At 37.6% G+C, this 15,172-nt stretch overlaps 1 protein-coding gene across 4 annotated transcripts in view; it reads right to left on the bottom strand.

The window, feature by feature from the left end:
- Positions 1-15,172, bottom strand: part of CPNE8 (copine 8) — a 106,697-nt gene that overhangs the window by 70,629 nt on the left and 20,896 nt on the right. For all 4 annotated transcript variants that reach the window (XR_012586634.1, XR_012586640.1, XM_074583786.1 and 1 more), the window contains exons 4-5: positions 4,367-4,470; positions 517-556 (exon numbers count right to left, since the gene is read on the bottom strand). Coding sequence is in view for 2 of the 4 variants with exons in the window: in XM_074583786.1 (XP_074439887.1) it covers positions 517-556; positions 4,367-4,470 (144 nt within the window). In the remaining 2 variants the exon portion in view is untranslated. The remainder of the gene's footprint in view (positions 1-516; positions 557-4,366; positions 4,471-15,172) is intronic.

The following is a 15,172-nucleotide window of genomic DNA, read 5'->3' as shown; positions in this document are numbered from 1 at the left end:
ATCTTTTTACCGTGAAGCACAAACACACAACATTCCTTCCATTATTCCCTTTTCCTTTGCTCCAGACTCTTAGAGGTTCTCTACAAAAAACCTTCCTGTATTTATTTAAAAAGTTCCCTCAGAAGCCTCTGAATTCTACTCTTGCATCTCTAAATTTCAAAGTTACTATTGAGTCCCTTCCACTTCAAGACGACACGAGCATAAAAGGTTTCTACTAATATTAAATGTGACACAATCAAATCATGTTCACAATTTTTAGAACCCAAAGAACTATCAACAAAACGCAGCACATGACATATCTGAAAAGGTATACATGTGTGCTTAAATATGCTCTTTAGAGGAGGAATGTCCCATTAAAATTATACTCATGAGCATTATATATGTTATTAACCACAGCACAATCACTGGTTTTGTCTCTATGCATCTGGTATTACTTACAGTCAAAAGAAAGTAAACATATTTAAGAAAGTGTTAGCATTTCAGCACAAGAACATATAATAGCGAGGAAAAACTTACATGTTTGGATAGATTAGGACTCTTTGAGTCAACATCATAGCTTTAAAAAAAAAAAAAAAAAGAAAGTTATATCAGAGTTGCCAGATGACAGATCTGACGACAATGTAAAGAACCAAAAATCAAACAATCTTTCACCTATTTCAATGTGTGAAATTTACACAAACAGATTCATGAAGTCTCACCAGTAAAGAAGGCGAATGGAATGACCACAGATTACAGGATTACCGTTCACTAACTATTTGAAATGAAATAGTTTCCAGTAAAGTGCAGGCTACTAAAAGAAATTATTCTGATATTCCTGTTTGAACTATGAAAGCTGCCAAACACCAGAACAAAAATTAAAAGTTAATCTTGGAAAACAAACTAAATTGTGAATTATTTTCTTAGGTAATTTTTCAGTCGTTTGACTAATTATATAGAAATAACTGACAATAAACTAAATCGCTTCTAGCAAGAATTTGACTTGTTCTTTTCAGCTTATCATAATCTTGTTCTTTCTCCAGCTAGAAAATGCCATTGTTTCCCTTCCACTATGAAGTCATATTTAAAAAAAAAAAAAAGTACTCTCCGAAATTCTTGGGGGATTACTGATTGCTGTACTTCCATAGTCGTCCATCTTCATCAGATAACCCATATGAACATTTTTATCAAACCCTACATTCGGATTCAATACCAGTAACTAAACTGAAAATGTATCCTTAACACCCGCCTCAGTCTCCCCTGCCTGTTTCCATTCCCACCGCGTGGTACCCTGTCCCTTTGGTTGTGCTGCCACAGCTGGTTGGTGGGATGCACCGTGGACCAGATCACAGGTCAGGAGGACGGGAATACCATAACGTAGCCAGATGTGGTGCAGCACAGTCAAAGTTTTAGAAGCATATTTGTAAACAAAGAAAGGACTATAGAAATCACTAACACCAGGGGTTTGGGGTTTTGTTGGGTTTTTTGTTTGTTTGTTTTAAAAAACGTAATTGCATACTGTCTGATGAAATTGAACAGAAAAACACAACTGGTAATTTGACCTGAGGGCTGGCTACACAGCTAAAACAAAGAACTACTTCACTGGCAAAGTCAGCTACAAATGATGAAATAGGAACAGAAAGGAGCCTGAGACACTGGTGGCTGTACGGTTTGGGAGGGGGCTCGTGCTCATTTATCAGAGCACCAAAAGAATCAGAGATATACCAGCAGCTTTCTTTTTTGTTGCAAAAATATGAATCCTATGAGGAGTTTCTTTCTTTGAAAAATAACTTTGGCCAACAGCACTACAGAATTTCGCTGAGGAATTTAAAAAAGGAAGCCTTCTAAAGATGCTTCTTTCCTGATCTGAATCGGAGTTTTAATCCGTAAGTAGCTATATGAGATTCATATTTTAAAGTCTGAGTTCTACAATATTTCATTTCTTATTCTATCATTGTTATAGGGCTCTAAAGTAAATTCACAGATTATGGCTATATGAGCACTTGCAGGCAAACATTAAAAACAGTTATTCGGCTTTGAGTTGAAAATGCACTTGTGTCCATGTAATCCAGAACAGCAGCAGAAAGCAGTCGGGTTTTTCTGATAAGTACAGAGTATGTTTGATATTTACAGCTTTTCATAAATAAACAAACAGGAGTCCATTTCTTTGAGTACATGAAGAATCAAACAGGAGCCTGTATTTCCCCTTCCAGGTCCAAGTGCTTTTCAGATAGCACTTACCCAGAAGTTCTTTACAGATTTTCCTTTCTTTGCTATCTTCGAAGCTTTATTTCCTTAGACTGAGCCTAGCTTTCTCTTTCCTGGTTCATTTCTTTGGCTCTTCACTCCCATTGCACTGCATCCTCCCCCTCCCCCCTCCCCATAACATCCATGCATCCTTCGAGGAGCAAGAGGCAATCAAATCAAGATTCCTACACAGCCCCAACTGTGTCTTTATTTCAGCAACGCTTTACCCGTACTTGGAGGAGAATCCTCTATTTCACAAAGCGACTATCTCTTAAAGTTATTTTAAATAGCAGGCAACAGTTAAGACTCATCAGATTTAATGACATTAAACCCAACTTCTAAAATAAAAAAAATAAAGTCTGCACCAGGCTTCCATGGTGAAGAAGAAAGTATTTGCACCTAGCCATCTAGAAGCACCCTGTAGTCATCTTGGCATTGAGTATTTCCTTCCACTCCTTGAAATAGTTGAGGTTTAGATGGAAACAGCTAGCTGCTATCGGTGTATTCAGTACAACAGAACCTTTTTCCTCACCCATCCCTCCAACATTTCTCGTTAACTTAGGAAGCATTCTGACATGCTACAAAAAGACATTTACAGCTAAAGAAAAATTAGACATAGGGTTTTTCTTTGTTTCCACAACATAGGAAATGCTGCCATTCAAGAGCATTTCAGTACACCCTGCTGGCAACTTAAAACAAAATCTGGAAAACTACGTAACTTTAGTGTTGCTAACATGCATCTACCAGGCATCATACTTTTTCTTCCACTGCTATGGGAAAAATCATGACTAATGTGATCACTGCCCTATTTATTTTATGCCCTGCTTAAAGTACAGATTGCTTTGCATTCCAGAAACTCAGGGGGAGAATCAAGAGACTGGCAAAGTCACTCTGAAGCAACTTCTTGGGTAAGTAAATGCCACATTAAGACTAAAGCCTAGAAGATTTTAAAAAAGGCTTTACCATGAACTTGCTGGGAGATTTTAGGCAAATTATGAAGTCTTTCTTCATCTGCTTTGCTGTCTACAAGACAGAAATGTAATAAATGCAATCTCTATATCAAGGCAAACTTGCAATGTAACTTTAAATTGGGAAGCGATAATACTACAACTTACCACTGCTATAATCAACACCTGAGTAGGATTTGTCACAATTCCATTACACAAATCAGGAGACCTAAATCTTTAGGATTACATCTTTCTTGATATATTTATTCAGTAAGTGACTTAACAGAGGATTCTCTTAAATCTCTCTCAAGAACAAACAAACTAAAAGAAATACACATGAAGGCAGAAATCTTAAGAACACAAAATAGGAACTGACAAAACTCAAGCTAACTCCTTGCAAAGGAAACAAAAAGAAAAAGGAAAAGGGTTCAACTAAAAAGGACATGTAAAGAAAAATTGTGGCCACTATGCATACTACACTGCAACAACGGGTGCATGGCTTTCCCTTACTTATCTAAGAGGGATATTCAACTGCTCTCTCATAGACCAAGGTCAGGAAGAATTGCTAATAAAAAAGGGGATGTAAATTAAAATAACAAGACAAGCTTGATTATCACAGAGACTGAAATAATAAGAATAGGGTGATACGTAACAGATGACGTGCAAGGTAACTGAACTCTCTGTATTCTACTTTCCAAAGAATAAAGTGCAAATCAAACCAATTCCATCGCCTGAATGGAATGAGTACATCTGGAATAATGTCAAAACTTCTAGAACATCACTGCCTTCATTTTAAAATCTTAGAATTTAGTATACTTAGATGCATACTGGCATTTATTTTAGTAAAGAAAATTTTGTTTCTGTACTACTTGTACAACGTTTTATTTCTGGACAGTATATCCATACCTGTTTTATTGACTTCCTTAGCTTTCTATTTTCAAGAAGTAATGATTGTGAGTATGATTGCACTTTGACTAGTTAACACCTGCCAATTTCTTAAAACTCAGTCATTATTATGTTACATTTTTATTTCTGAGGAAGCAACGCTAAATCAATCTGAGGAAGCAATGCTAAATCAATTTATGAACATATTCCATGTCAATAGATACTATCTAATTTCAAGTTAATTTTACGCTGCAAAAAACTTAATATGTTTACAGAAGCTACACTACTAGAGTCAAAGACTGTTAACTTACAAATCAAAGCGCAGATTCTCTCTTTCTTCAAAGAAGTAGTCCATTATAAATTTTCTTACAAAATCTGGATTTAAAGTATTATCAATTACTTCTGTTCTTCCAAACTGTAAAAGAAAAGTATAAGTTTAAGCCACACGCTATAATGAAGTACAATTAAGCAGACTGCCAATACCAGCAATATGTGAGATATCAGAGAGCCTGTAAAAAATTCTCTTAAACAGATGCCATAAAAGAAAATGACTGTATTCACATGAACAGGTCAGTTATCCGTGGATGAAGAGAGACTAGCAGATCTCCTATTTCAATATAAAAAGTGGTGCACACCCCGTATCATATGACCTAAACTTTATAAATATCAGCTCCCAAAGCCGATCAGAATCCACAAAAATTTGGGGAAGAAACTCAGTAACATAAAAATCCACTGTTTCCTCAAAAAACAACAGCAAGCAAAAGCTTCAAATTATTGCTTATTTCAGATAGCTTTAAATATTAGGGAACACAGTTCTTCCATTATAAGTATATCATTTTTGCATTATCCAGCTCCTATTTCACTTCAGTTCAGTTCTCTCTTCATCTCTCCTCTCCCTGACTTTCTGCAAAATGCCTTTTCTTTCTTGGTGTTTCTTGGTGGAGGGAGAGCCTCAGCTCTCATCAAGCTGAAAATATTTTAGTTTTACCAAAAAAAAAAAAAACCCAACCCCGAATACTTTTGATTGACTTCAGTTCATATACATCACATATAAATGACTGATCATAAAATATCAGTGTAATAATTTTGTTCTTGTTCTAGCTGTTCTTTCAAGATACTCAGAAAACAAAACAAAAATGAATGAGTTATTACTGAAATGAGCATTTCATTTTGTCCTAGATACTGAGCACATCAAGACATAATTTGAATATAATCTACTGAAGAGTTTTTTGACAGTCTGCTGAAAGATCATCATTAAGGAGTCCTGAAAACTGCAATTTGTGACTAGAGACTTTTGAATGACTGAAAGACTGCCAACCTCTTCATTGACAGGACTCAACTAAATCAATGAACGTGGATAAAGAAAGAATATACCTTCTTGTAACTGAAGGTTTTTGAGATGTATTTCCTAAAAATGTTTTCACATCACGGATGTGAATCTAACCACTATAACCTGCACGGAGCTACTCAGACTCCAAGAGGAGCCTCCCTGTCCCGGCCCCTGCATGCTTAACATATACTTGGTACAGAAGGACACAGCATACTCCACCGTCTTTTCCTCTCTGTTCTTTCATTGCTTGATTCTTATTAAAATAAAATGTCAAAGAACTCCAGCCACATTATTTGTGTGCTCTAAAGAAACTCTGTTATTGTCAGCAACTCTTTTTTTTTCCCCTCCTTTGAATGACCGTGCTCGCATTCAGACTGCAGGGGGTTGCCTCCAAGCACCATTCATTCACACGGGTCATCTGGAGAAGAGGGCCTGTATCTCAGAGGACGACTGCTTTGCAAAAAGCAACTACCCACCCAAAGGTCTCAGGTACAACAAAATGTTCAACAAAAGTTAATACATCTTCAAGACACAGCTCTATAAAGTCTCAGGAAAAGAAACAAGCCTCAGAAGTGACAGAGCGGTGATTTGCGTCTTTACAGAGTGTGCTTGAATCCTGTTAGGTACCTTCACTTTTGCTATGCTGGGAGATGTCCAATTGGGACAGCCTTATTCAGAGATCCCCATATTCTACACTCCCTATAAAAGACAGAGAAGCAAAACTATCTTCCCAATGAACGATACCATCTCCAAATAAAAAGGTAAAGAATATTTAACATTTAGCGTCTATTAGCATACTCCTTTGCTTTACATCAAGTCTTAAAATCTAGGTGGATTGATTTCCTGGCCTCATTGGAACCTTGATAACCCCTGCAAGAAGGCTTCTGAATATGCTCTAAGGCACAAATTGTTTAGAAAGCAAGTTTTCTCATTACCCATCACTGTATTTCTTCAGCTGTGCTAAGCTAAAGCAACTGCAATGAAGGGGGTAAGCATTATACAGACGTAGGCAGGAGAAATCTCCAGAAGCTCCCCAGAGTGATGAAGATACTGGATATTCAAAATAAAATCCCCCAGTCTCTTAACAGAGGACTAACACAGGATGCACATGATGCCGGAAACAGATCAGAACACGAACAAATAGTTTGATCCTTACTGTTTTGGGTGAAAAAAAGTCGGTCTTTTGAGAAATGATTCAAGGTGTTCTCTGAAACGCTGTGATAAAGTTGAGTGGCAGAGTGCTGTAAAACACTCTCTTGAACCGGTGACTACTATGGCCAAGTTTTAATCAACAAGAAACAGTATCAGTGATAGAAAGCTGGCATTTCTGTGGGAACAAGTACGGCTGGAATACTTGCCTGGGCTAAAGGGCCTTTCTTTCCCCTCTGAATGGTAGAGTTCAAGTTTTATGTACTTTCAAAGCCTCCAATCAGTTTCTAGGGCAAATAAATCTCAGTGTTTACAAATAAAACCTTCCCCTGTCAGCTGCATGCTTTATAACATTCCACAATGTTCAACAGCCAGGAAAAACTGAAAGCTGGAATGGCTGATAAAATGAAATATGCAGCAATATCTAGGCATTCAGTACTGTTTGAAGGTATGCACTGAAAATGAGAAGCCACTCTCTGACACGAGCCAGCAGACAGCAGTTTATCAGACCAGGGGTGAAAAATTAAAAACAATGGGGTCATAAGGACCATCCATTTTGCAGTTCTGAACAGGAATATATTTAATCTCTATATTTTGTCCCCCTCAAGTGTCCTATTTCTTCTGTTTGCACTCTTACAGTAAACTGTCCAAACTCTCTCAAAGACTGGAATCAGCTGCATAAAGAGGAGATTTGTCCTTGGTACTGCTATCTGATAAATGCTGACCTCCTCTAGTAGTGAGGGACTCTGGGCCTTCAAAAAGAAGATGCAACCATGACTGCACTGTAACTCACAAAACCACCAGAGGCACAGCAAGTAAGCAAAGAACATGTGTCAAGTTCTGGTAGCCTCTCATGCTTCGTCCAACAGAATCAGACACGCATATACGAAGATATCCATGAAAATATCTCCCAGCTTGTGCAGATTCAAGTAGCAAATTGTCCTGTGAGATTCCTTAATCACCAGGCAGGGAAAGAAATGTTACTGAAGTTCTTTAAATCCTCAGATCAGGACAAGCCTGAAGGAGAGTAAGAGGATCTTACTCAGTCATATGGGACCTACGCTTCTATATACATGGAAGATGCACAGAAACAAAGAACACAGGGAGCTGTAGCATAAGAAAGTCTACTTTCTGCTGCCAAAGTCATCATCTAAATTCAAAGGCACAAAGCCAAAATAACTTCGTAAGCTCACAGGACAACTTGTCAAAAGAGTCCATTTAGGAGCGCTAATACCTCTCTCGACAAACCTCTGGCTTGACACCTTCATAAACAGATGATTTTCTGACAGTACAATCCTTCTTGAAATAGTAGTGTCAGTTTGGACAACAGAAGGATATACTTGACTTTGGAAAAGCCATTCAGAGGAGAAGAAAATTAATGGCTAAGAAAAACAGACAAGAATCATAGAATGCTTGAGGCTGGAAGGGACCTTGGGTGATTGGCCAGTTCCACCTTCCTGCTCAAAGCAGGATCAGCTAGAGAAGGTTGTCCAGTCAGGCTTTGAGTATGTCCAAGGACAGAGACACCGCAACCTCTCTGGCCAACCTGTTCCAGTGTAAGTTCACCTTCATGGTGAAAAGGTTTTTTTTCTCATGTTAAATAGAATTTTCGGTATTTCAATTTGTACCTATTGACTCTTGTCCGTTCACTGGATACAGCTGTGATTAGTTCATCTCTGCCTTCTCTACTGCCTCCCATCAGGTACTTACAAACACAGATAAAACGTAAGCCTTCTCTTCTCCAGGCTGAGCAGTCCCAGCTCTCTCACCCTTTCCTCATACCAGAGATGCTCCAGTCCCTTTAACACCGTTGTGGCCCTTTGCTGGACCCACTCTAGTATGTCCGTATCTTTCTCACGGAGGGGAGCTCAGCGCTGGAGACAGCCCTCCAGCTATGGTCTCACTGATGCTGAGGGCAAGGATCAGCGCCCTTGACCTGTTGGCAATGCTGTCCCTAATGTGACATGGGACGGTGGGCTTGTACCTCAAAAAACCTCTCCATTTAACTCAGCTGGAAGGTACGAGGGGACTGGGGGTGTGACAATTTATACAAGTGCATGAAAAAGCAAGATACAGGCACACAGCCAGGCAAAGGAAAGGACTGTTCCCTTTGTTCCTACATACCCTAAAATGATTGTGACTGGAGGGGGACACAGACACTCACCTCAGACAAAAACCCAGCTTATTTATACAGCCTTCTGGACTCTCTCACAAAGTTCAACAAAGACAAATTTGAAGTCTTGTGCTGGTACTGGGGACTGAGTGGTGGGGTACGAGCTGCGCAGAAAAGGTCCTGGTGCAGCCATGAGGGTTTGACAACATATCGGGTTGTACGAGGGTCAGCATAGACCCTATTCAACACATGTGGGGCCTCACCTGGAAAACTGGGTACAGTTTGGGTCTCTAAATACAATGGAATCAACAGACTGGAGGCAGTTCAGTTAAATGGACCCTAAAAAAAAAAACCAAAAACAAACCCCAACCCCCAATCAGCAGGCTGGAGCACACAACTTAAAAGCTGATGGAGTTTGGAGAAGGGATGGTTTACGGAAGATCTATTTCCACTACCATCCTCCAGTACCTAAAGAGCATTACAGAAGACAGAGCCAAACAGCTGACAGCACAACCAAGAGACAAGATGCAATAGTGAGAAGTTACAATAAACAAAATTTTGAAGGAATATAAAGGAAACACTCTTGCAGAATGAGGGATTAAGCACTGGAATGGGGCACCCAGAGAATTATGCGGTCTCTGCCATTATAGAATTTCAAACCTTAGCTGGGAAAGGCCCTGAACAACCTGGCCGAACTTTGAAGATGGCTTTGCATGGATCAGGAGGATGAACCAGACACAGCAAATGAGTCGGAAGCTGGATAACACAAGAGTTCCTTTCACCTAATTTATTCCATGATTGTGTCATAATTCATACCTTGGGTTTTCAAGTTTTATAGTTCCATTAGAAACAGAACTATGTATGAATTCAAAAGTTACTTCAAAATGAAAAAAATAGCCATAAAATGGCAGCTAAATGTTAGTTTTAAGTTTTCAGAACAGTAAAATATCATAAATTTATAAGTACTTTTCGTCCCTTCAAATCTGCATTTTTTTCAGTAAACAATATTCCACTTTACACTATAACCATGTTACACTTGGGAAATCTTTCAGACTTGATTTAAAACGCGTGACAGAAGTGTATCAGTAAAAGAAGATAAATGTGGAATGGAATATGCTGATGATTTAATCACACTGAGACCAGAGGAGGCCTAACAGAATGCCCGTTACACTGCTATCTTTGTCTCTCATCAGTTACACTGCAATTGTTACAAAATTCAAGAGACTGAATTTAGTGGCACTGCTAACTTTTCTCTACCTTATTTTAAATTATTTTTTTTTAATTGAAGCTTCAGTTTTTTGGTCTGTTTACTTTTTTCCAAGGGCTACACAAAGGATTTCTTCACATCAAAATAATATAACTAATTACTTAACCGACAAATTACTATTAAAATGTATCTTATAGATGACGTTAAAACGCTGGCCTCCAAAAATCACCAGTCTACACTTTTCAGCTAAATGAAACATCATCTTTTAAAATCTGTTTTCCCAATTACCTATAGCCTTTTTTAAGCAGAACAGGTTATTTCTATAATCCAATCACTTACGACTAATAACATAGCTGCTAATTAATTAGTTCTCCGCGTAGCCTAGTTTCCCCACTAACAGTTGTGTAAAGGTAAAATCTTAACATGACCAATAAGCAAATGCCTTTAGAAATGTCATTCAGGAGAGTAACAGAATCCATTTAACTGTTTAAAGGAAAATAAACATTCAACAAGGAAAATCAAGAACAGAATCCCATTTCTGGCTTTCCTGAGATGGAGTCTTTGTCACCTCATAATGCAAGCTCTCCTGGTACAAGAGGATTTTTAAAATTTATTTAGTCATTTGAATTTTCAGACCATCTCAATCTAGTCATCCAGCCTGGGCTCTGAGGTTAATGGAAAATCATAACCTTCGTTTTATCATCAGAGTTATAAAGGACTAGCAGATTGGGTAAGTCCAGTATCAAAGATACGATGCAACTACTATAAATATGATGGTCTAACCCAACCCTCTGCTGACCACCTTTTATATCAATTAATTATTGAATTAATTCATGCTGAATTAATTCTTGCTCCAACTTTATGGTCATGAGTGAACTTGAGAATAATACCAAGTACGCCCTCTTTTCTTGTATTTTAAAATTTGCAGTGTTCTATCACAATTGCAATGAAGTTGTTCCAACAATTAGTCACCCCCATTCTGAAAAATTAGTTGTTGTTTCTTGTCCGATTTTTATTTCGCTTCCTTTTCCATCTTTTTGATCCTTCTATACACCTTTGTTAGCCAGAAATGTTTTCCATTATGAAATTTATGTTCTTAGTGTTGATATTTATAGCTGATTGCAATTATCCTTAATTCACTCTTCCATTAGGAAAATAATTTAATGTTTTTTTCAGTGCAGCACATTATTTTAATAATTTAATAATTCTTTAATTTTGATAATTCATTACTTTTATCTCTAGTCTTTTGTCTTTTAAACATCTTTCTTGAAACGTGAGCAGTCAGAACCTAGTATTCTGTTACAAGTCTAGGAAACTAATGAACTAAAAAAATGGTTTAAACTATCACTAGGTTCTTGGCTCTGATCTAAATGGCTTTTGAAAATTCTTTAGGAAGCTCCAGGTAACACTCTCCATTGGAAGCTCATTGTACAGAATGGGACATGAGCACACAAAAGACAATCCTCTTCTCAGTTTGTAATCTAGCTTCACTACATGTGAACAGAACAACTAAGAAACTTCAATTGTGGAGAAAAAAAAAAGCAGTACCAATAAATTGAGCCTGTTATAACAATGACTAATAGACTTAAATAATCATAATTACAGAGACCACACGGAAACAAACAAAAAAAATTCACAACTGCCAAGCCTACCCTAGAAAAAGCAAAAAGCATAGTTGTAAGATGTTCTGCAGTGTGTTTGTCCCAAAGGAAGAATAAGGTTCTTAATATATAATCTCATACTAATTATCAGAAAAAACAACAACAGACCTCTAACATGCACACAGGCACTCATATGAAATCTGCTACTGCACATACATGATGGCGATTTCTACATAAGCCTTTTTAACTGATGGTCGTACGATCATGAGCGTATAAAAACCAGAAAGGATTCCTCATTTTTCTATGCTTTGGCTTTTTTACATTAATGGTTTCCTTTGAAAGGAAACATGACTTTCTTGAAAATATGATGTTCTTTTATTCCAACTGTCTTAATTCCCTCAAACAGTTGATTCTTTCAAGAAATCTGCCAGAGAAAGCTTTGCTGTGAGAAGAGTATCATGGAACAACAAGATTTATTCTTTCCTCACAACTGGGACAGTATAGGCTTCTTCCGTGCTCTCCATTCCTTTGCTTCCTTGTACTGAAACTTTTTCCACTATCTGCTACAAACTACATTCCTATTTATGCCATGTCCCTCTGCTACAGAAGATACGAGCTATTGTTCCAACGAAACTTCACCAGTACTTTAAAAGAAACCCAAAGTCTAAATCCCAATAAACACCTATTATAAAACGTCTAGCCTTTGTCATTTTCATAAAGACAGACTTTGAAATCTACAAAGGAGACTCAAAAGATGTGGAAATTTACTCAGGATGTAAAATAACATTTGGCAGCTAATGAAGCTGGAAGTCAGCATGGTGAGGACCAGTGAGGGAACAGACTTCCAGACAGGTATACAAAATTAATTTGCATCCAATGCATTGTTACAGTAGATGGACCAGAAGCTCAGAGCCTCACTCCATGGGAAGTTCCTTAACACCTACCACTGGAGGATATTTATTGCCTGTAGAACTGCAACCGGTTGAGTATTTTACAATGTCTATTATTTATTTAACGTTCACCTTTGAAGTGCTCCCTCTTGTTTTCAGAATTAACACCCTCTTTGAAATGAAGAAATTCTTTCAGTATATTATTTAAGGCTTCTGTAGATAAATAAGTTAGACTTATTTGTGTCCTCACAAAGTAAGGGGAAGTAAGTATTTTAAAACCAAAGCTCAGATTCTGATAATGCATTTATTGCCATTTATACTAAATTGAAATACCTGATGATCACACTGTAAGTGAAAACAGGGAAAATGTTTTGAAAAACAAGAGCCCTATTAAATTGAGAACAAAACATCTAAATTCTTTGCTAAGGATATGGTGTGCAAGAATAACACTGGGTAATAACGCTGGAATCTGAATAGCAGGCAAACAGGAGTCAGTGCCCAGAAAACACCTACCTTTCATTAAATGAAGGGTTTGATTCAACTATTGTATTGAATCCATCTGAATAGCTTAGCTGAAGGGGAAAAAAAGCACGCTGCTAGAATAGAATGCTAGGGAAATTATGGAGATTATGAAATTATTTACTGTGTTTATGATCCTCAAGCATTTTCTGCAGCGTTCAAAAGAAAATAATTAGGCAAAAGAAGGAAAAGAACTATGCATAAAAAGATACGGAATAGAAACAAGGTAAAGTATGTTGCCATGACTGAACACCATTCTTTAATGTCTACACATATCATCAGTCACTTATTGTTTGTCTCTGTTTTGTCTTCTCCAAACAATTCTAGGTGACTTCCACCTCTACCAGCTAGTAAAATATTTAATAAGTGTTTAAATGCAATAAAACAGACACATAGACAGAATTTTATTGAAAAACACAGTATTAGTGCATTCACCACTGCAGGCAGAATAAGCACAAAAATAAAGATATGAGACTACCCAGCTAACATATATACCAACTAACCTTCTACCCACCACCTTATTTTTTACCACTGGTATAAATATAATACACCACAACATATAAAATGCAGTCCTGACTCAGCCCTTCTATCATGTCAGCCTCTGAGTTTTGACTGTCATAACAGCTACAAGAAATGGGCTTCTACTCACCAAACTTTACATCTGACATAGTCAAAAATGTAGGCTTTTGATCATCACTTGGAGGCATTTCTAAAGAATGATTCATCTGATCTAATGTAGACGTCTAAATTAGGTCTGATGAACTGCCCTCAGGATCTTATCTTTTTCCGTTAACTATAAATAGTTTAAACAGTCAACTGAGTTGTAAATACCTAGACCTTTTGATAGACAAGATAGGGATAATTATGTCTTAAAAGAAAAAAAAAATATTTTCTATCATGTGCCATGTCAAAAGTCCGTTTTAACCCCTGTAGTTCCTAAACTGGCATATGCTACCATAACCACGTGCCAAAGTGCATCACCTAGCCAAGATACTCTCTAATCAGTGCAAAGATGTAATACAAGCAATAACGTTGCACACTGCCTTGTGCAGGTGGTTTTGCTTTGGTCAAGGAGATAAGATGGCAGAAGACAATACAAAGCTATATGGTAGTGACACAATTCCACTATTACAAACTTGGATCTGTTAAAATCAAGAGCAGATAGAATCTTTCCATCAACAATCTCCTAAATCACCTCAAAATGAGCCCACAGAATATTTTCTAAGTAAGGTTATAATGTTATAATTTTACCATCAGGACAATTACCAGAATAAAAATGGTTAATACTTAACAGTTACACCAGAGAAGCATGAAAATTCCACAAAATTACACATGAACCTTAGACAACAAAAAAAGCCAGAATTTCTGACAAAGTCCTCTTAACCCTAGACCAGGAAAGGTCCCAAATGGTTTAGTGACGATCTAGGCTTGACTGCCAAATCGCATCAAGCCACCTAAATGGCTGAAGACTCCTCTGTTTTCAGAGTTAGCTATCCAGACACTTAGAACTCTGTGTGTGTCCACTACTTCTGCCAATTTAATTAAAGTTAGTGAATTCCCATTTAGGGTCCTCAGACTGATATTTCTTCACACAAATCACCAGAGGAATGTGATCCAGTAGGTATACCGAGAGGATGTCCAGTACACAGTTCAGAACAACAGAGAGCAGCAATTTAAGTAAAAGCTACAAACAAAATAGGTACAACCTTTCATGCATTGCCCAGTTATACGGGCTTTTCTCCAAGCAGGAGACAAATGCAATCCTCTAATCTCGACAAGACTGAAACCCACATCCACCATGTTTCAGCAATGCAGAAAGTGTACTTCTCCAGCCAACTGGCAAGGACACCATATACCAGGGAAGAGGACTGGTTTTATCAGGGAAGTGGTCTGCTTTCTCTGCCCTTGGCCCCTCCACTGGCATTTTTACACAGTAGCAATCACATAAAATATTAGTTCTGAAAACAAGAACATCAGAACTCCTCTCTTTTACAGGGAAAAACAGTAAGATAGTTCATTCCTCCCTTGGCTCTATTCTTAGAACACACGGCCACACAGCAGACCACCTACAACGAAGAACAGTTCCACCAATCCTCTCTGTAAGGCAGCTAAAATAGCGCATGTTATCAGTAGAAAGATGACCACCCTTCCCCCAACACTATCAACTCATTCGAAGAATAACATTAAAGGAGAAAAATTAGATGACTAAGTACAGGGAAACAGTTCCAGGCTACAAATGTTGATGTGCTGTAGATATCCAATTTACATGTACTTGATTTAGTTTCTTAAGACATCTCTCTCCAGTGTT

Source organism: Larus michahellis, chromosome 1 (assembly GCF_964199755.1).
Source record: "Larus michahellis chromosome 1, bLarMic1.1, whole genome shotgun sequence".
Lineage (NCBI taxonomy): Eukaryota > Metazoa > Chordata > Aves > Charadriiformes > Laridae > Larus > Larus michahellis.
Note: the sequence above shows the minus strand (reverse complement) of the source record. Positions and strands in the feature narration are given on the sequence as shown.